At 44.9% G+C, this 21627-nt stretch overlaps 3 protein-coding genes and 1 long non-coding RNA gene across 6 annotated transcripts; 3 read left to right on the top strand and 1 right to left on the bottom strand.

Moving 5' to 3' along the window:
* Nucleotides 1–3515: 3515 nt before the first annotated feature.
* Nucleotides 3516–7307, top strand: LOC123107089 (uncharacterized). 3 transcript variants are annotated; one of them, XR_006451587.1, is made up of 10 exons: nucleotides 3531–4046; nucleotides 4127–4748; nucleotides 4825–4971; nucleotides 5055–5244; nucleotides 5317–5860; nucleotides 5945–6150; nucleotides 6243–6443; nucleotides 6514–6645; nucleotides 6742–6854; nucleotides 6927–7307. XR_006451587.1 is itself a non-coding variant. In XM_044529092.1 (4 exons), the coding sequence occupies exons 2-4, from the start codon at nucleotides 4392–4394 to the stop codon at nucleotides 5109–5111; spliced, it is 561 nt and encodes a 186-aa protein (XP_044385027.1). In that variant the 5' UTR covers nucleotides 3516–4046; nucleotides 4127–4391; the 3' UTR covers nucleotides 5112–5211. The 3 variants fall into 3 exon arrangements, 1 of the variants encoding a protein (XP_044385027.1); XR_006451586.1 differs by lacking the exon at nucleotides 3531–4046 and having other exon boundaries at nucleotides 4062–4748; nucleotides 6925–7302; XM_044529092.1 differs by lacking the exons at nucleotides 5317–5860; nucleotides 5945–6150; nucleotides 6243–6443; ... (1 more) ...; nucleotides 6742–6854; nucleotides 6927–7307 and having other exon boundaries at nucleotides 3516–4046; nucleotides 5055–5211.
* A 1360-nt stretch (nucleotides 7308–8667) lies between these two features.
* Nucleotides 8668–12581, bottom strand: LOC123103829 (protein FAR1-RELATED SEQUENCE 5-like). Its single transcript, XM_044525507.1, has 5 exons — nucleotides 12066–12581; nucleotides 11454–11653; nucleotides 11306–11371; nucleotides 8999–11223; nucleotides 8668–8910 (listed from the first exon to the last, which is right to left on the bottom strand). The coding sequence occupies exons 2-5, from the start codon at nucleotides 11628–11630 to the stop codon at nucleotides 8898–8900; spliced, it is 2481 nt and encodes an 826-aa protein (XP_044381442.1). The 5' UTR covers nucleotides 11631–11653; nucleotides 12066–12581; the 3' UTR covers nucleotides 8668–8897.
* Nucleotides 12582–14095: 1514 nt separating this feature from the next.
* On the top strand, nucleotides 14096–15550 carry LOC123107088 (putative glycine-rich cell wall structural protein 1). Its single transcript, XM_044529090.1, has 2 exons — nucleotides 14096–14615; nucleotides 14707–15550. The coding sequence occupies exons 1-2, from the start codon at nucleotides 14185–14187 to the stop codon at nucleotides 14942–14944; spliced, it is 669 nt and encodes a 222-aa protein (XP_044385025.1). The 5' UTR covers nucleotides 14096–14184; the 3' UTR covers nucleotides 14945–15550.
* Nucleotides 15551–19483: 3933 nt separating this feature from the next.
* On the top strand, nucleotides 19484–20830 carry LOC123103828 (uncharacterized). The gene is made up of 2 exons (XR_006449992.1): nucleotides 19484–19899; nucleotides 20466–20830. It is a non-coding gene; the product is annotated as an uncharacterized lncRNA (long non-coding RNA).
* Nucleotides 20831–21627: the final 797 nt, after the last annotated feature.

Genomic DNA, 21627 nt, shown 5'->3' with positions numbered 1-21627 from the left:
TGCCTATACTCACAACGGCACATACAGTAGGCTTAATCACTTAATTTCCTTTTTAGGTTCTTCTTTCCTTTTTCGTTTTTTCATTTTTCTTTTCTGTTTTTTCTTTTTTCTTCCTTACATGATGAATTTTTCCAAACTCGTGAACTCTTTTCAAATGGATGAATTTTTTCATTTTTGATTGAAAAAAAGTTCATCGGATTTGAAAAAATTTCACAAATTTGAAAAAGATATTCATCGGATTTGAAAGAAGTTCATGGGATTCAAGAAAAAGTTCATCACATATGAAAAAAGTTCATTGATTCTGAAAAAAGTTCATCAAACTTGAAAAAAAAGTACTTCAGAACCCCCTCCGGTAGACCGCAACCGTGCTGGTATCACATGGTGTACGTGATCGCATGCATGCAAGCGCACGAAAGTGTGCACACATGTGGGCACGACCAACGTAGGCCACCACGCAAGGATTGAACGAAATCAGACACCAATCCAACGTTGTGTCACGTCCGGCCACTTTTTCGGGGCTTTTTCACCCGGAAAATCGTAGAAAATGCATCGAGCGTTGGAAAAATATGCAAACTGGCGTGCGTGATGCCTATGATGATGCCAGCGTGTGGAAAAAGTTTGGGGCCGGTTGGCGGACTCGAAAAAAAAAGTACTTCGGAACCCCCTCCGGTAGACCGAAGCCGTGCTGGTATCACATGGTGTACGTGATCGCATGCATGCAAGTGCATGAAAGTGTGCACACATGTGGGCGCGGCCAACATAGGCCACCACGCATGGTTTGAACGAAATCGGACACCAAACCAACGTTGCGTCACGTCCGACCACTGTTTCGGGGCTTTTTCACCGGGAAAATCGTAAAAAAGGCATCGAGCGTTGGAAAAATATGCAAACTGGCGTGCGTGATGCCGATGATGATGCCAGCGTGTGGAGAAAGTTTGGGGCCGGTTGGCGGACTCGGAAAAAAAAGTACTTCGGAACCCCCTCCGGTAGACCGAAACCGTGCTGGTATCACATGATGTACGTGATCGCATGCATGCAAGTGCATGAAAGTGTGCACACATGTGGGCGCGGCCAACATAGGCCACCAAGCACGGTTTGAACAAAATCGGACACCAAACCAACGTTGCGTCACGTCCGACCACTGTTTTGGGGATTTTTCACCGGGAAAATCGTAAAAAAGGCATCGAGCGTTGGAAAAATATGCAAACTGGCGTGCGTGATGCCGATGATGATGCCAGCGTGTGGAGAAAGTTTGGGGCCGGTTGGCGGACTCGAATAAAAAGTACTTCGGAACCCCCTCCGGTAGACCGAAACCGTGCTGGTATCACATGGTGTACGTGATCGCATGCATGCAAGTGCATGAAAGTGTGCACACATGCGGGCGCGGCGAACATAGGCCACCACGCACGGTTTGAACGAAATCGGACACCAAACCAACGTTGCGTCACGTCCGACCACTGTTTCGGGGCTTTTTCACCGGGAAAATCGTAAAAAAGGCATCGAGCGTTGGAAAAATATGCAAACTGGCGTGCGTGATGCCGATGATGATGCCAGCGCGTGGAAAAAGTTTGGGGCCGGTTGGCGGACTCGAAAAAAAAAGTACTTCGGAACCCCCTCCGGTAGACCGAAGCCGTGCTGGTATCACATGGTGTACGTGATCGCATGCATGCAAGTGCATGAAAGTGTGCACACATGTGGGCGCGGCCAACATAGGCCACCACGCACGGTTTGAACGAAATCGGACACCAAACCAACGTTGCGTCACGTCCGACCACTGTTTCGGGGCTTTTTCACCGGGAAAATCGTAAAAAAGGCATCGAGCGTTGGAAAAATATGCAAACTGGCGTGCGTGATGCCGATGATGATGCCAGCGTGTGGAGAAAGTTTGGGGCCGGTTGGCGGACTCGAAAAAAAAAGTACTTCGGAACCCCCTCCGGTAGACCGAAACCGTGCTGGTATCACATGGTGTACGTGATCGCATGCATGCAAGTGCATGAAAGTGTGCACACATGTGGGCGCGGCCAACATAGGCCACCACGCACGGTTTGAACGAAATCGGACACCAAACCAACGTTGCGTCACGTCCGACCACTGTTTCGGGGCTTTTTCACCGGGAAAATCGTAAAAAAGGCATCGAGCGTTGGAAAAATATGCAAACTGGCGTGCGTGATGCCGATGATGATGTCAGCGTGTGGAGAAAGTTTGGGGCCGGTTGGCGGACTCGGAAAAAGAAACTACTTCGGAACCCCCTCCGGTAGACCGAAACCGTGCTGTTATTACATGGTGTACGTAATCGCATGCATGCAAGTGCATGAAAGTGTGCACACATGCGGGCGCGGCCAACATAGGCCACCACACATGGTTTGAACGAAATCAGACACCAAACCAACGTTGCGTCACGTCCGGCCACTGTTTCGGGGCTTTTTCACCGGGAAAATCGTAAAAAAGGCATGGAGCGTGGGAAAAATATGCAACCTGGCTTGCGTGATGCCGATGATGATGCCAACGTGTGGAGAAAGTTTGGGGCCGGTTGGCGGACTCGAAAAAAGAAAGTACTTCGGAACCCCCTCCGGTAGACCGAAACCGTGCTGGTATCACATGGTGTACGTGATCGCATGCATGCAAGTGCATGAAAGTGTGCACACATGTGGGCGCGGCCAACATAGGCCACCACGCACGGTTTGAACGAAATCGGACACCAAACCAACGTTGCGTCACGTCCGGCCACTGTTTCGGGGCTTTTTCACCGGGAAAATCATAGAAAATGCATCGAGCGTTGGAAAAATATGCAAACTGGCGTGCGTGATGCTGATGATGATGCCAGCGTGTGGAAAAAGTTTGGGGCCGGTTGGCGGACTCGAAAAAAAAAGTACTTCGGAACCCCCTCCGGTAGACTTAAACCGTGCTGGTATCACATGGTGTACGTGATTGCATGCATGCAAGTGCATGAAAGTGTGTGCACATGTGGGCGCGGCCAACATAGGCCACCACGCACAGTTTGAACGAAATCGGACACCAAACCAACGTTGCGTCACGTCCGACCACTGTTTCGGGGCTTTTTCACCGGGAAAATCGTAAAAAAGGCATCGAGCGTTGGAAAAATATGCAAACTGACGTGCGTGATGCCGATGATGATGCCAGCGTGTGGAGAAAGTTTGGGGCCGGTTGGCGGACTCGGAAAAAAAAGTACTTCGGAACCCCCTCCGGTAGACCGAAACCGTGCTGGTATCACATGGTGTACGTGATCGCATGCATGCAAGTGCATGAAAGTGTGGACACATGTGGGCGTGGCCAACATAGGCCACCACGCACGGTTTGAATGAAATCGGACACCAAACCAACGTTGCGTCACGTCCGGCCACTGTTTCGGGGCCTTTTCACCTGGAAAATCATAGAAAATGCATGGAGCGTGGGAAAAATTTGCAACCTGGCTTGCGTGATGCTGACGGTGATGCCAGCGTGTGAAAAAAGTTTGTGGCCGGTTGGCGGAGTCAGAAAAATTAGCAACTTGGCATGCGTGATGCCGACGGTGTTGCTAGCGTGTGGAAAAAATGTACTTCGGAACCCTCTCTCCAGTAGACAAAGTTGGATAAATCAACGTAGTTGTCAAAAAAAAGGCAACAGAATTACTTAATGGGCCAGGCGTATCAATCATTGGATACATGCAGGAGAATCCATCGGGGGTCAAACCCTTATACGACTCCACGATCTCCACGCCCGCCTCCTCCACGATCGCCACGCCCCGACTCCAGCCGCCAGCCGCCATCAGCCCCGCCTTCCGTCGCCATCCAGCCCCGTCGCCCGCCGCCCGCCGCCATCAGCCCGCCGCCCGCCTCCCACCGCCAGCAGCCCCTCCGCCCGCCTCCAGCCGGCCCTCTCGGCAAGACGCCAGCAGGCAGCCGCCAGCAGCCCCGCCGCCTACACGAACGGGCGCCTGCGTCCACGAACGGCCGCCGCCTCGACGACCGATCCCACCACGTCGACGATCCGCAGGTCGCCGTCATGTCCACGATCCGTCCCCCACACGAACAACCCCGGCCCCGAAGGTAAAGTGAAGTTTCTTGCCGTGGACGTATGTGAAATCACTGTGTCAAATAGCTAATAGTTGATGTTGTTTTTCATCTAGTATCTAGTATGGAAGAATACGGAGAAGTTTATTGCTCCGTGGAGAAGTGGTGCACGCTGGTCAGCCAGTTAAACGCCAGGCAACGAACGCGGCTACGTGGCACCAGCTTGCAGAATTTTTTGCAGATACCTAGCGTGCAAACATCATTCAAAAATATGACCCGATTAAAAAAAGATTCGTGTTGCGTCCGACAAAAGGTGGCATATCATTGCGGACGGATGATGTCTTTCATATTTTTGGCCTTGTGAATAAGGGCAAAGATGTTATGAAGGCATTAGGTAAAATGGACGAGTACGTGAAGGAAATGGTTCCTTCTAAGTTCGTAGACGCGCGAAGTGGAGAAATAGTGATCGATCAGTTGATCAACAACATAGTTTCGAGTGGGACGTATGATGACGACTTTGTGCGGCGAGTGGTATTAGTCCTCATTGGCACAATAATAGCACCGCACTCCACCAGACATGTTCCACATTTTCTTTACCAGTTGGTGGAGGACGTCGAAGCCATAAAATCATATAACTGGAATGCGTTCACGTTACGCGTCTGCATTGAAGGAATCACAAAGACTGTTAAAGATGTTAAAAAATTCAAGTGGCCTGTTGGAAATCTGGCGCTCATCCAGGTATACCGTAATTTTATCGTGAATTACTTACTTGTTATCTACTGCAGGAACAATAATGCTTTTGATGTTTTTGCAGTACATGTACTGGGAGAAGGTGCAACCAACTTCAGTAGAAACATTCGATCCTTTGTTATCGGAGTACCCATTGATGGTAAATTGGTCCGAAATGGAGGCTAAGAAGCGTGACATATATGACAACGAGAACGACCGTGGTCATGGCACGGTAAATATTTATATCTTGTAGTGCATGCATTAATTCTAGTACATAACGGATCACTTATTTTTAATTCATTGAACATTTCACAGATTGATGATTTAATAAGCGAACAATATAGACATGCCAGAATAGCCACCTTCACCTAAAGGTGGAGGCAGAACTAGAAAAGGTTGTAAGCCCACAGCTTCATCGAGCAGAGGCGGTACAAAAGAACACTTCATGAAATGCATAAGAGATATGCAGAAAGAGATACGTCTAATTCCTGAGAAATGTGCTGAGGTAATTATTAAAGTGTACTTTATTTTACGTGGGCAACTACATGTACTTATTGTCTTCCATGTGTTCTTGCAGATATTGCTCAACAAGCTAAGTAAGAAGGGTTTGCTGGTGAAGCGAAGTTGGGACTTCCGTGATGACCGCGCTTTTGAGGACGAAAGTGATGAGTTGGTGAGAAAGTACAAGCCAAAGTATCATACGGAAGTTACTTCATCTCCTTTGGAAGAACGCGATGAGGAGGAGATGGATGCATCCTTCACGGGTCCAAATGGTATGAACTTTCCCAATGACGAAGGCATGCCCAGTACACCCGGTAAAGGTGTTGAAAACGACCCCTTTATTATTGAGGATAATGGTTCACCCAAGGAAGCATCACCATCATTAGGCACGAATGATTTTCCTTCTCTTACTAGAAACCCACAGAAAGAAAATGCAGTATCAGTCGGGTCTAGTGCTGAAAATTCAGCGGAAGGTACTTACCCTAGTCCGGCAACAATCTGTAAGGACGCGATTAATAATGGGACTGAGGAGCATGATGGGAAGCGGAAACGCCAACAGTCAAAGTATTGTCGGTCCCCCTTTATTATTGAGGACGGTCCACGCAAACATGTGAAAAAAAGTAAGTTAATTGTAAAACATTTGTAAAGCTTTTTATGTTATAACATTTGTAGTTAATTAACTACATGTCCGCTCATTGTTGTAGGTCTGTTTCGTATACGTGATGTTCTCCTTAGTACGGACTTTATGGATGAGAATCACATAGAGGGGGCGAGGGTTTATATCGACACGCTAGCAGACTCGCCGAAGCATTGTAAGCAGACTGTGGTCCACATGACGGGAATAGGTGGGGAAACGTGTACGGCGGAAATGCTTTAAGCTATCACTTCGGGCGACTGGTTGAATGGCGCTGTAAGTATGCGCATTATTTTACGTTCTTATACACTTATGTTGTATTAAGTACATTTTCTAACTGTCATTTTTTGGCTTCTCAATTTTGATAGGTCATCAATTGTTATTCGAACCACTTGCTGACTACTACTCCTATGGCTGATCGGCATGTTCTAACATCATGGGTGTCATACTGCCTCATACAGCGCGCTAAAGGGAAGCTGAAAAACTCGAACATGAACTACATGGAATTTTTCACGAAAGAATCAAAAACTGTGTCAAGAGTAATTGACGAGTACTTCGCAAAAGATAAGGTATTTGCATTTCACACAACTATTGACGGGCCGGCGCAAATTTTTTGTACATAAGCTTACTGTTTTGTAGGCATTTTTCCCTCTGAATGTGAACAAGAATCATTGGATAACCATTGTCATGCACACGAAGAAGAAAGAGTTTCAAGTTCTAAATTCTACTGGTAAAATAAGCAAGGCAGTTCATGCGAAGATTGCTTTGATGGTAACTTAACAACTTTGCATAGCATGAATACATTTGTACGTTCGTAAGATGATCACTTTGTACATGCTTAATATTTTTTGACAATTTTTTTTTCAGAGGGCAGAAATTGCTGTAGATACAAATCAGGTCAACTCTGCTATAGGTACACATCATCCAGATGTGTCTAAATGGCCAATAAAGGAGTACAAAATGCCGAGACAAAGTGACGGGTAAGCTCTTAGCCGATTGCATATGTAATTGTGTTTTCCATCATGACTTGACTAGCATTTTTATTTTTAGAGTGTCTTGCGGACTTTTCGTGATGAAATGCATCGAACTCTGGGACGGGGATGCCTTCAGACATGACTTTGACCAGGACGAGATCAATTCTTCAAGGGGACGCATTCTCGCGGAAATACTTTTTTCAGAGAGCAACACACTGACTAAGGTGAAGGAGAAGATTCTGAAAATTATGGAGAAGGAATAAGTGCCAGCAAGTGTGTAGGGTTTTTGCCCACCACATGATTATGCCTATTTAGTACCATTTCATTATTGTAATAATGGCAGAATTTTGGTTTTAGCCACGTACATGATTATGCCTATTTGGTACCATTTCATTATTGTAATAATGGCAGAATTTTGGTTTTAGCCACGTACATGATTATGCCTATTTGGTGGTTCGTACCATCTGTTTTAATATTGTAATAATGCCACAATATCTTTTTTTCGCACATAGATTATTATGGCTATTTGGTGATTGGGACAAATTTATTATTGTAATTATGCCTGTTTGGTGATTGAGACAATTGTTGGTACTGTTACAATCGATTATGCATCGCTACTGATTTTCTATTTGAAGTGATTATGCATTTCTGAAATGTATGCCTACACTTTTCTGTTTAAAGGACGCTACTGATTTTATATTTATGCCTTTGTGAAATTTATGTCTACAGTTTTCTATTTAAAGGAAAAAAATGTCATGACGTACTGAAAAAATGCCCAAGCTGCTGGACCCGTAGTAGGTATATTATTTCAAACAAATCGACTCGCGCTATCAAATTGGCCCATAACGGGCCCAGTAGCAGGTTCCAACGGGGCTGGAAGGATAAATAACACAGAAGTTCGATGTGTAAGCCGCGACCGCATATTTAAGCCGGTCGAGGCGCCTCCCCGCTTTCGAGGTGGAACTAAACCTAACAAGTGCGGGCGGCACGGCGTGCACAACATGCACTGCCTTGTTCGTGGGCCGGCGCAAATTTGAAGCCCACCGCGGCCGGCCCCCTCGCCCCGCGCGCGACCTCTCCCCCGCCAACTGGGGCGGCCCATAGTCCACCCGCGCGGTCGCCCCTGCCCCCCGCGCGCGCGCCGCACCTGGTCACTGGTTTAGTACCACCTCGAAAGCGGGGGGCGCCTCGACCTGTTTATATAGCCCGGCGCGGCATAGGAGTCGAACTCCTCTGTTACATATCCATCCTGCCCCGTTGGACCTCGCCGCTGGGCCCGTAGTGGTCGATTTCACCGCCCGAGTCGCATTGTTGTGCTTGATTTGTGTGAAAAGATATACCTACTGGCGGGTCCAGTTTGCTGGTCGGGCATTTTTTTTCACTTTTTTCCTTCAAACAACACATATACAGTACAATGAACAAACATGGACAGATTATTCAACCAAGAGCGGATGTGCTACAAAAATGATGATGAAAGAGGGAAACATGTTGGTTTAGAGAATAAAATATATGCCTACAGTAACAAATGAGCAGAAAGTAATGCAGGGAAGAATGAGCGGGGATAATATACGGGATAATATACATAATATCTACCATTGACTAGGCCACCTCAGAGAATAGGGCATAAGTAACACTGGCGGGTCCAGCTTGCTGGTCGGCTTTTTTTTCACACTTTTCCTTTAAACAACACATATACAGTACAGTGAACAAAAAATATATGAGAATACAACATGATTTAAACAGCACATATACAGTACAGTGAACAAACAAAAAATGAGAATACAGCATGTTAAAACTGTGGACTCCTTCACACGAAACATTACAGTAATCATGGCAATTAATTCACTACATAGGATAGATGTCCACATAAATATGTTGACAATCATAATTCAGTACATACAATAGATGTTCACATAATTATTTCGAGAAACATAAACAAAATACTTATTAAGTTTTCTGGCGCCGGACACATGTTTACATAAATAAATAACAATTTCCAACATGACTCGTGCAACCAGTTTTCTTCTTCCCACGATCGAAGCCACTTCTCTACGCCCGGTACCTGAAAGAAATATAAAGAACGCTTGTGATAAAATATAGTTGGTAAAACCGAACACACAACATAACTGAAATAAAAATGTAAAACTTACTTCTCGTTTAGACTACATGTCGCCTTGTTATGACCTGCAAAATGACAAAGACTGCACAACGGACCACTTTTCTTCTCTCTAAAATCTTTAGGTCTACCATTTTTCGTAACGTCAGGGCCACCCTTTGACCGGCCTTTCTTAGGTGCACCCTTCGTCGAAACTTTCTCAGGATCACGTATACCTGTTGCACCTTCTTCCGCTTGAATTGCCTGCTTTGCAATTAGAGCACACCTTCTGCGTCCTATGAGTTCCTCTTCCGGGATCTTCTTCCTTGCTATTATACCGTCTAGGCACTTCATCAATTCATCAAACAAGAAGGGATCATTTGCTGCAACATGAGCAGCTTCTGCTGATTTTATGCTCACTTGACTGTACCGTTCTCTCTCCTCAGGCCCAGACCAGCCCCAACCAAAAAGATCACTCTTGCGTTGCGCTGGCAACCCATCTCTCGCATCTTTCGACAACCGATGGAGGACACAACACTTTGGTATTTCAGACAATTTAAGATGATGCAAAACAAAGAGAATATGTTTGCAAGGCAGCCCTTTCCGAACCATCCTGCGACACGTGCATGATAAGGTTTCTTCTGAGTTACCTGGTTCATACAGAACATTATACCTGAACTTGTGGTTATTCTGCCATGTGACGATGAAGGTCTGGCGCTCAATTCCCACCAGCGTCTCAAATATCTCCAGTTCTCCCATCTTCTTCAAATCATTTTGCAGAATGTAGAAATTAGCAGGAGTGAATACTTTGGCTGCATGCTCCTCAATGTCCTTATATTCAGTAACCGCCGGTGGTACTTTCTGATTGGCCTCACAGTGATCATTCGCCTCGTTCTCACGGAGGCGAACTATGCAGTTCTCATAATGCACTACCAAATCAACTATGGTCATACCATAGTCGAGGTGAAGGTGAAGGGAGGAGTTGAGGCTTTCGCTCCTCTGGTTACTACGCATACCAAGAAAAAAGCCATCCGAAAGATATGATGCTGCCCACAGTCTCCTCTTCCTATACATCCTCCTCAGCCACTCTTCAGTTTTATCCGTCTTCCATTTATTGACAAAGGCGGTCCATCTCTCCTCAAAGTTCTCTTCAGAGGTGGCATAGTACAGGAGCGATCTAAACTCATCTAGTGACTTGTAATGTAGGTGCCTCTGCATATTTTTCTCGATATGCCACGAGCAAATACGATGGAGCACATCTGAAAGGACACTCCGAATCGCTCGGAGCATTGCAGCGTCACCGTCTGTGATAATTGACTTTGGCTTCTGCTGACAGTTTGCCCTCATAAAAGTCTGGAGCAGCCACACATACGTCGCTTCGGTCTCGTCGGAAACAATGGCGCACCCAAAAACTGTTGTGCAACGGTGGTTATTAACACCGACGAAGGGGACGAACGGCATACCATATCTGTTCATCTTATACGTGCTGTCAAACACGACCACATCTCCGTAGTCCTGATAGTCCCTCCGCGACTGTGCATCGCACCAGAACATACACTTCAACCGCCCTTCCTTATCTAGCTCGTACTCGAAGAAGAAGTCTGGGTCCTTCGCCTGTCTGCTCCTCATAATGCCCACTGCCGTCTCAGCATCACCCTTTGCTATGAGCTTCATCTTCTCTCTGCAGCAAAGATTGTACACGTCCCGCCTAATAAGTCCGCATTTGTCGTACGAACCGTACCTACTGATGAAGTTGTCCACAATTATATGCTTCCTGATTCCAGCCCCTTGCATAGCCAGTATCTCTGCCCTCGTGCCATCTCCAATCCGTCTGTGTGACCACAAAAAAGGAACCTCGTCGGGTCGAGCCATCGCGTGGTTGTGATCATCCACGAATGACGCGACGAACCAAACTCCTCGTGCCCTGTCCAATTTCACCACCATCTGCGCACCGCACTCGCATCGAGTCTCGGGTCTAAGCCTGCGGGTGCGACCCTCCATGGTTATGAATTTCCTCTGCCTTCTCCCTGCCCTAGAGCAGACAAACCGCCTGAACCGTATTATTCCTGAAGCACCCTTCCCTCGTTTCACCTTCTCTCTCCTGATGCTGAACCCATGTTCTTTGGCGTGCCTGTTGTAGAATATATATGCATCCCCTTGTGACCGAAAAGTCATAGCCATGACCTTCCAATGTGTCTCCAACACGCGCTGCTGGTATTGAGCCTCCTCAATGTCCATCTCTGCTTCGTCGTCACCACCATCGGGACCATCTGAACCCTCCTACAAAATTACATATGAAACTATGTCAGTGTTTATGATCTATTACAAACTACCGCGCGCGGTACAAAATGTTTGAACAAACCTGGCTCAAGTTATCGGCCCACGATTCTTCAAAATTATTTTGCTCATTCCCAACGTCCACATCTTCCTGTAAATTAAAAACACAGACAAATTATTACACATATGGTACTCTGCCAATTGAAAACTGGAATCAAATAAACTTCACTTACGTTTTCACTGTCTGCACCATGTTCATTATTTGAAAAATCCTCTGAAGGTAAGATATCATATGATGACCATGAATCGTTATCGCTGCTGTCATCTTCTTCATTACTATGATCGTTATCGGTCCGACCGACATCATTTGTACCATTATCATCAGCCGTAAATGAGGTTTCTTCGTCCATTTAAACACACGTTACTACCAACACTGCACATAATTGTAAAACACATTATCCACGTTATATTCTACCATACGGCTAGAACAAGAACTGGAAGCTTAGTAGAGATCCAATCTTTGGCCAGTGCAAGAAACAAAACTGAAGCAGAGAGAGCACTGGGATTTATGTAGAACTAGAATTTATTTGTTTTCTTGGTACCAAACACAATTAAAACCACTCTAGAACCACCACCTGAATGGCGAGCGTGCAGTGTAACTGAACACAAACATCCATCTACTCATGAATGGCAAGTACAGCACCACCGTTGTGTACATCTTAACACAGTTGAAGACCACAAGAATTCATAGTGGGGACTGAACCGAAAGTGGACAGTGAGGAAATTTGTAACACTAAACTTCAGCTGAAGAACAAAGTACCAAACATGCAGTGCTGGTGACAAACCTTCAGCGGTGCTGTCGATGTCGTCCGTCAACGCCGATGGGACCTTCAGGCACGGGCCTCCAGCGTGATTCAAGACGGCGGTGACGTGGAAGACGACGAATCCACAAACGGGAGTACCTAACGGATCCGCGGCGGCGGACGAGTTAGGTCAACGTCGGCGTATTGAACGAGTGTTGTACGCGCCGTGGGACGTCCGGACGGTTACAGGCGGCGGACGCGGTGTCGTTGCGGAAGATGGCGACGTCCAAGACGTGGCCGCCCACTTCCTTAACCGGCGACCGAGACGTGGGAGACGACGGGGTTGCAACCGCCGGCGTGGGAGATCGGGATGGTTACAGGCGGCGTCGATGCGGAGAACGGCGACGTCCAACGCCGGGCCGGCCACTGGCGACGGCGGTCTTCCCCTCCACAGCCCACCCACGACGATCCAGATCAGCCGCCGCCTGATCGCCGTGCAACAGGCCTGATCGATCAGCGGGTCTCGGGCGGCAGGCTGGATCGATCGACTGGTCGTCCAAGTTTTATTTCCTCTTTCTTCTTACTAACGTGTATTGTTTTACCTCAAAAAAAACTAACGTGTATTCGTATGACCGGGATTGTACGTCTACGGTACGAGGTGGGTATACGTTTCTTTCGTATGACCCTTCTGCCCTTCTACGTTTTGGTGGGGGGGGGGGGGGGGTGTACCGAAGCACTCCTCTTAATTGAATACCCATCACCAGGTTGTCACTGGTCACGTTCTTTTCTTTAAAGATTAATTTTGCCAGACCCTATTCCATGAATATTTTTCCACAATCCTGCTATTTTTTTTTTGCAAGAATCCCGGTTAAGTTAGAGCCAATCAGCCATGTATGTTCTCTTCTTTGAATATTTTGGCCGCAGCCTATACCATCCCACAATATTTTTTTTCCACAGTCCCTCTTAAACTAGAACCAAAAATCGATCAGCGGACGGATGGATTAGTACCACCTCGGCTAACAAACTTTATAGAACGCATAATTGTTGGCGACGGATGAAGAAATCCTATGTGTGGGACGAACATAAATTTTGAAGAAACGCAGAGTCTTTTATTAGTACTCCTAGGTAGGTATAGACAGATTGCGGGAACTTTTTCGGCTAGGAAAAAAATATTGCATAGCATCTGACAGTCAGCTAAAATTCGGACTTTGGAGTGTCGACCTTGTTAGAATCAGGAGATGGGCGATGATTCTATTGATAGAACTAGAGGATACCCATGCGTTGCTGCGGTAACTTTGTTAAACAATGCGTGAATAATTGCTAAAAAATAAATCTCTAAAAATAGAATAAAAACTTTTGAATTACTATTAAAAATGTCATTTCAAATAAAAATATGATGGATGGCTAACATGCATGTATGTTGTGGCAGCGTTATATGCATAGAGTAATGCAAAAATAATTGTAATTTATAAGTTCGTTTATGTGGCAGAGTTTACATGTCTTGGTGAGAGAGAAGACTTAAATGCATGGCCTTGTGGATGTTGAGATGGACACTTTGCATGTTGAAAGGATTGGGACTAACTTTTTAAAAATGTAAGAATAGGTAATCACAAGAGATGACACTAAGATCTGTGAACGAGGTACGGCGAGGTCCCGGCGACAAGCCGACAATGGCTAAGAGCCCTACTCATGGCGACAAGCCGAAGAATCTCGAGCATGCGATCGACCGGCCTACCCGGTCGATCTGCTGAACCAAACGGGAGAGATGCCGTACGCGACAGCCGAACCAAACCGTGCGGCATCCCCGCCGGCGGCATGCGCGCACGCCGCGGCACATCACATGCATGCAATGATGCAACCACTCCCACCACTAACCCTTATCAGATCACGTACACTCACCTTTGCCGCACCACCACCACCACCGGTTGCCCGGTCGATCGCGCCTGCGCGCCCACTGCCAGTGCCAAGACGACACGATCGCGTCGCGTCCTGTTCCTCTTGGCATCGCGCACTCGGATTGCCCTATATAACCAGCCAGCCGCGTCCACTTTCTTCATCTCCCAAGGCAACCAACCGAGACACACGGTGACGGTGGTGAACAACTGGTGATCAGCCATTAGCAGCTACGCACAGGTGTTCGAGCTTGCGTGTGTGGTGCGAGATGAGGATGACGAGCTGCCGGAGGAGCGCCGCCGTCGCTGCCGCGTTGGTGCTGCTGGCGTTCGGGTGCGGCATGGTGGAGAGCCGGCGCGTGGCCAGGATGGGCCTCGGCATTGACCTGGGCGGCGGGCAGGGGGAGGGCGCCGGGCTCGGCCTCGGCCTTGGTCTCGGGGTTGGAGCGGGCACGGGAGGGGTGTCCGCGTCCGGATCAGGTTCCGGCTCCGGCTCCGTGGCTGGAGCGGGCTCGACCTCTGAGTCGAGATCCGGCTCCGTTTTTGTTGGAGGCGCCAGCTCGTCCGCTGGGTCTAGTGCTGGGTCCAGCGCCGGATCGGCCGGGTCTGGGGCGGGGTCTTCGGTCGGGTCGGGGGCGGGTTCCGGTGGCGGGCAGGGCTATGGCGGTGGAGGTGGCGGTGTTAGCAATAATACTTTAGAGTTAAGATAACTAGGATCTGGATCTCTTGATTAGAACACCCATCAAGCAGAATAGTGGTTACTAACCGTGATTATCTTGATCCATTAACAGGATAGCCCCTGGCTCCACCTTAGCATCTCCAGCAGTGAGAAGATCGTCGGGAGGAAGGGCATCAGCAGGCGATGTAGCAGACACGAAGGATGCCGCCGGCACGGACCTAGAGGTGGCCGGCGGTGGTGGTGGTCTTCTGATCCCCTTAAGCACCCTTTCAGGATCGGCTGTTAGGAGTAACCGGGTGCTAACCCGTACGTGTGTTGCCCCCAAGGGGTACGACCTCCTCATTTTGTAAGTGGTGCGAAGGGGACAGGGACCAAAACCAAAAGTTGGGTCAATGCCCCCGATCAGGGCATGTACTGGGGATGCAAATCCTCCCCTTCTTTGTCTCAGTTTGTTATAACCGTAGATCAATTCCAACATTCTCCCCCTTGATCGTATGGTTAATAAACGTCATAAGCCCACACTCGATAGAAATAACACACCAAAATAAAGTGTTGCAATGACCAATGAGAAGCCACTGAACCTCTTTACCTATAGTACATCACTCTATCTCGAAATGGAAAACATAATACCTTTTGGGAGTTGGTTTATAAGATGGTCCTAATTTCCAGGATCAAAAAGCTTTCCTAACCCATGCCGGCAACATAATCATGAGTATGGGTGGTGAGCCTCTTTGGTAAACGGATCCGTAATACATACAAATCATTTTTATATGCTTAACATCATTAGCTTGATCTTGGATTCTATCTTTCACAACATGATACATATTGTCAATGGTTTTGGCAACACCATTTGACTTGTTGTTACTCGCATAGAAAACTGTGTGTTCATAATGCAGTAGGTGGTTTTTATAAATGTTGTCTACCACCTTAATTTCGGGAATAGAACTTCTTTGACATACAACCCGCCCAATAGCCTCTTAACGTGCCACATCGTAAATTGCATTATTTCTAATGCCATCAATGTCATTATGGAGCTTTTCCACGATATAGCTCCATATGTGAGAGTGAGGATGTAACATAACGTGGAAACTTTAATATCCACACACCTCGCAGAAACAATGTCTGAATAACCAAGGATATTGAGGTTATCAGACTTGTTAGTAGTGAGCATGTAAACTTTTATTGCCTTGCATATCTACAAGACTTTTCACGGCTTCTCCGGTTGTCCATTTCTGGACTTGTATATTTGCCAATTATCCCGGTCATAAATAGGGCAAGTTGATATTTGAATACTTGCATTGCTTCTGACAACTGAAGCATAAGGAACTAACATTACCTGATCAGTTCATAATGGTTCCTTGGACACTAAACTGTCCACCTTTATTGCCCTTGAATTTAGTAGCAGGTGAGATAGAGTACGTACTACCATGTAATATTTTCTTCCGTACTCTATCAATGATGTCATCATAATAAAACTTATACTCCTTTTGAACCTATATCTTGGCGAAACTCAATAGAAGCAAAGTATGAGGCATCACCAAGATCCTTCATGTTACAAATAGAAGATAGAAATTACTTGGCTTGCCAAAATATTCTATCTCCACAAGGTAGTGACCTTACTCCCCCTCGTCTTATGGTATGAGTGTCCCAACACTTGTATTATCTCATAATTGTATTTCTTTAGATAACATGCCTTATGTCAACTTCACCCATGACAAAATCGTACAGTTGAGTCATACATACATTATCAACTAAGTCAACACAAGAGCATGTCATAGTAATAACACAAATGTCACAACAACTCACTGAGGAATTCTATGGAGTTCCATACATCATTAGGGCTCATAATCTTCATCCTATATGGCAACAAAGCCACTAAGATGATCATTCACACACATTATCTATCGTCGGGAAATTGTTGAGTCTCAACAATAAGTATTGCATTAGAGAAAAATAAATTCCCCTCAATTTACCTGATGCATATGAACAAAGATCTAATGAAGTTATCCTTAAGATTAATGTTCATACGCTCCAGGTTCCCTGATGATCACTTTATTTAGAAGATGGAAAATATATCCAAAATATTAATAACAATCATCTCAGCTCTAAACCACAACACCGTTGGGCTGAAGATGGAAAAGAACTTAATGAACCGTGACAAATGATTATAAACAACGTTAGTCAGAAATATAACCACAAGCCACATAATACTGACAAACATGCCACTTGAGTGGGTATCCCATATGATTATAAACGACGTTGGTCAGATATATAATCAACATGTTACATCATGACGGTCATTAGACTAGCAAGCTTGCCACTTTAGCATTCATGTGTGCTTCATAATGTTCATAAGGGACTAAGTACACATTAACATAATAAAGGAGTTATTTTCATTCATTCTTCTAAATAAGACTTGTTGCATCTTAATTAGACAACCAACATTATAATGTGCTTTTCATACATTCTCTCCAACCAAGACTTCTCGTTGGTTCCATCTTAATTAGAGAATTGAGATACATATTTTGCTTAGTTGTACATGATATGGTCTAAGTAGGAGAAGTGAACGTCACATCTCATATTAAATGAGACTTCCATTCTCCCCCTCGAAATGTGGTCTAAAACCACAATTTTGATGAGGTCGCATTAGTTACACTTCTTTTACATCTTCAATTGTAACATAGCATATAATCTTTACAAAAGATTTATTTAGTGAAAACATAACTCATCTCACCAAGGTGGGACTAACATTACATAATTGGAGTTAACTTAATAACATACAAAATCACCTCATCTGTTTGAGAGTTAAGGTTCTCCAATAACTAGGAGCATGAACAAAATATCATCAATAAGATGGAAAAATTAAGTCATCTCCAAAAGCTAGTGGAATAAATCCAATAGTTTTGACTTTAGTCTCCTTTGCATTAGTAATGTGCATGATGGCACATGCGTCTTGAGATCTCTCCCAATGTCTGCCTTATCATCATGATTAACATCCTTCAACCTTAGTGGCAGAAAAACATTGGGAGATTCCTTACATGAGACAATGATCTCCACTCTCCATGTGGGAAAGTTCTTTGCATAAGGTTCGTCTATGTCAAACATTTGTTTGACATCATTATTATTGTTGGAAAAAAAGACAACGGTATGATCATCATAACAGAGAATCAAGCATAAACTAACCACGCAATAAGATGAATAAAGAACATGCTTAATTTTTATTCTAATCTATATCACCGTTGGGTAGATAATGAGAAAGAACCTTACTTACTCGTAAATGACACATGAGAAACACAAGCAACGTTGGCCAGAATATTATCATATGCAATTAGAACATTTGCTCATTAAATCTCTAATCAAAACTTCTCGTTGGTTCCATTTTGACCAGAGAGATATAAAATCTTGTAATGACCAGCAAGAACTACGACTAAATTAATTGCCATCATTAACATAAAGCAATGTCATAATATAATCATGTGTGCCATGAGGCACACTGATGCCTTTTGACACTAAATCTCACAATGATAATATGAATATTGAACATAAGTGTCAAAATTATCATTAGAATTCTCAATGACATACAATGAAAATGACATTGGAATTAACATATAAACATAAATGTTACTCTCACCGAGTAAACACTAAAGAGGACATTCAGAGTGAAAATACCATTAATATTATCGCCAGGATATCATAACATTTTCCCAAAAAAAAATTGGACATAAATTTTTCGCAAGGATTCACAAAATAACAACATTTGGCAAATAAGAGTTGTCAAACATATGACAACATGTACTTTCGAAAACAAATTTTTTGTTTAGGGGATTGATCATAACCCAATAAACATTATTTGAGTCTTTATGCATATTTCAATGGTGTATATCATAATAAAATGACATGAAATGCACCAAGCAAAAAACTTTATTTTGCCCAATAGACATAATGCCCAAACATTATTATGACACATAGTGCGGTGCGGAAAACCGAACCACGCGTCCATCATCATTTTCCTTGAGGTGGCCCGAGCCCATTAGAAATTACCACATCTTTAAGAAAAAGTCATAAGTATGGCATCAACATTAAATTCACACTCAAATAAGTTTGCATATAAAATATTTGAAACATTACGAAATGAAACATTATAGATTGTGATCATGACAAATGTCATTTCATAACATTAATATTTAAACTTTAAAATGATAAAAATAAAATACCACCACTAAAAATGCCATATATGGCATTTACATTATACCACATTAATATTTTCGAAATAAAATTTCTCATTGGTCCATTTTATTCAGAAAATTCAAACATTATCTTTAGCATAATTTAGGCAATCAAGACGTATTAACAGTGCATAAAAAATTATTACTAATATTAACAACATGATTCAAAAGCACCAAAAATACCAATTGCCTAAAAGACATAATTTGGCTGATAGGAACCCACGGTAGCCCTTTAAAGAAAAAACAATATCATTATTAATACTGCCTGTTAGACATTTTTGGGCATATTGTTTCTTAATAAAACAGTGCATAAACCATCAAAAGAAAACTTGAAACAACCCTTTTTTTTAGTCCACTTGAAACACATCAAATGCACTGAAAATAAACAAAACGACTCGATACTTATTTTCGGCCTAAAACCAACGGCAACCCATAAAAGGAACGATCCAGCAGCTAAATTCATTAACATAAGAAAACTTTATACTGGGCCAACACAACCTGGGTCGTAGCCTACAGCCAGATTAGGCCCGCTAAGCCACCCGCAGCCCGACTGCAGCGGAGCATCAACGTCAGCCGTCGATCCCATCTAACGGTTGTAAGTTGCTCCCTTCGGAACAAAACTAACTCGCGCTGGCAAACCCTAGCACATTCTTCTCTCCTCCCCCGCTTTCTCCGCTCGCGACCGACCACTGGCGGCGGCACAAAGCAAGGCGCGAGAGCCCGGTGTCCATGGCGGTTCGGCGGCTCCGCTCGCCGGAGCAGCGTGCAACGGAGGGATCCTGCGCGCTGCTCCGTCGAGCATGGCCACCCGTGCAGCTACACGACATTTATTGCGGGATGCCGGAGGAGAGAGCAGTGGTGCCAGGTCGGCCATAAGTGCCCGCCGGCGGTGACGCGAGGCACTCGGCGTCATCCATTAGGCGTCGTAAACCTGCGGCTCGTCCGCCGCTGCGGATGGCACGCCTTCAACGATGCTGCTGCAGCATGAGGTACTGACGTTGACGCGCATGGCGTGGTGGCCATGCTCGTAGGCGTCCATGATGTGTGTGCGGCACGGCAACATCTCCAATCTGGAGCGGGTAAGCATCCCCAGCCCAAACACGTTGAGGATTTATTCTTTGCTTCTAGTGCTCGGGATTTGGGGAAAAACTGCTTTTTTTTTCTCAGGATCTTTTCTTAAAAAAAAATTTGAATCCTTTTCTGAACCGAGGCCACAATCAGTGCTAATATATTAGGCGAAAATTTAATTTCGGCTATTTCATAATTAGCAAACATTAGTCAGGGCAATTAGCACTTAACCCAGATGTCATCATCATTATTATGTACTCCCTCTGTAAACTAATGTAAGAGTGTTTAGATCACTATATTAGTAATCTAAACACTCTTATATTAGTTTACGGAGGGAGTAAGTGGAAGCGATTTATGCATGAAAATTACTCAAATTCATAAGGAATTAGACCATGATTAGTAAATAACATAAACCGAGTCTAATTGGAGTTCTTAAACAGAGATCAAACTGGCTCAAGATACCAATGTTAGCAATAATACTTTAGAGTTAAGATAACTAGGATCTGGATCTCTTGATTAGAACACCCATCAAGCAGAATAGTGGTTACTAACCGTGATTATCTTGATCCATTAACAGGATAGCCCCTGGCTCCACCTTAGCATCTCCAGCAGTGAGAAGATCGTCGGGAGGAAGGGCATCAGCAGGCGATGTAGCAGACACGAAGGATGCCGCCGGCACGGACCTAGAGGTGGCCGGCGGTGGTGGTGGTCTTCTGATCCCCTTAAGCACCCTTTCAGGATCGGCTGTTAGGAGTAACCGGGTGCTAACCCGTACGTGTGTTGCCCCCAAGGGGTACGATCTCCTCATTTTGTAAGTGGTGCGAAGGGGACAGGGACCAAAACCAAAAGTTGGGTCAATGCCCCCGATCAGGGCATGTACTGGGGATGCAAATCCTCCCCTTCTTTGTCTCAGTTTGTTATAACCATAGATCAATTCCAACAGGCGGTGGTTCTGGTTCGGGGTCTGGGTATGGCGAGGGCGGAGGGTATGGTCGGGGGTCGGGGAGTGGGTCGGGCTTTGGATTTGGTGAGGGCCGTGGTTTTGGGTCTGGTTCAGCTGCAAACCCTTGATACGTTGCCATATCTTGTTACTGTTGTCTCAAGAAAAAGTATCTTGTTATTGTGTGACACTATTACTCGAGTGCTCTCACTAGGAGATGTAATAAAGAATAAAAAGAGAAAAACTGAAAAACTGTTTGAGTCTATTGGAACTTTGCTGCCTCTTTTGGCTCATTAGTTGATCGTCTGATATGTGTTATCCTGTAAGAATACAGTCACTATCTTCATGAATTAAGAGAGCAAGTTTTATTTGTGTGATGAATCACTCGTACTCTTGTTTACCGTCTTTCATTGCTTTTTTTTTGTGAACCTATCAACACCCCTTTATTAGCTAGTGATAGAAAAAAGTATCAGTTACAAGCATAAGAGTGATGGTCAGAAGGTGCCTGATCAAACCAAGATTTACAAAATCTAGCCAGTTCATCTGCAATGACATTTGCTTCTCTCTGGCAATGTTCATACCGAACATGAGGGAAATCCCTAGCCATATGATTCGTCTTGCATTGCTGAGATTACATCAATATTGTTGGAGTTGACTATCAATTTGTTGCGGCCCAAGGCCATTTTCCAAGTTTGACCGAAGAGGCAGTGCCTTAGCCATGAACACATCCATCATCCATGCAAACACCGACAACATTATTGCTTGCCGCTACAAAATTCCAAGCACTATCGTACGTGCA

Source organism: Triticum aestivum, chromosome 5A (assembly GCF_018294505.1).
Source record: "Triticum aestivum cultivar Chinese Spring chromosome 5A, IWGSC CS RefSeq v2.1, whole genome shotgun sequence".
NCBI lineage: Eukaryota > Viridiplantae > Streptophyta > Magnoliopsida > Poales > Poaceae > Triticum > Triticum aestivum.
The sequence above is the reverse complement of the archived record's forward strand: the minus strand, read 5'-3'. Positions and strand labels throughout refer to the sequence as shown.

Coding starts and splice junctions, on each gene's coding strand:
- LOC123103829 (XM_044525507.1), bottom strand. CDS start 11,630: ATGGACGAAGAAACCTCATTTACGGCTGATGATAATGGTACAAATGAT. Junction 11,372..11,453: donor ATGGTGCAGACAGTGAAAAC/GTAAGTGAAGTT, acceptor TTTAATTTACAG/GAAGATGTGGACGTTGGGAA. Junction 11,224..11,305: donor GGGCCGATAACTTGAGCCAG/GTTTGTTCAAAC, acceptor GTAATTTTGTAG/GAGGGTTCAGATGGTCCCGA.
- LOC123107088 (XM_044529090.1), top strand. CDS start 14,185: ATGAGGATGACGAGCTGCCGGAGGAGCGCCGCCGTCGCTGCCGCGTTG. Junction 14,616..14,706: donor GTTAGCAATAATACTTTAGA/GTTAAGATAACT, acceptor ATCCATTAACAG/GATAGCCCCTGGCTCCACCT.
- LOC123107089 (XM_044529092.1), top strand. CDS start 4,392: ATGAAGGCATTAGGTAAAATGGACGAGTACGTGAAGGAAATGGTTCCT. Junction 4,749..4,824: donor GAAATCTGGCGCTCATCCAG/GTATACCGTAAT, acceptor ATGTTTTTGCAG/TACATGTACTGGGAGAAGGT. Junction 4,972..5,054: donor ACGACCGTGGTCATGGCACG/GTAAATATTTAT, acceptor AACATTTCACAG/ATTGATGATTTAATAAGCGA.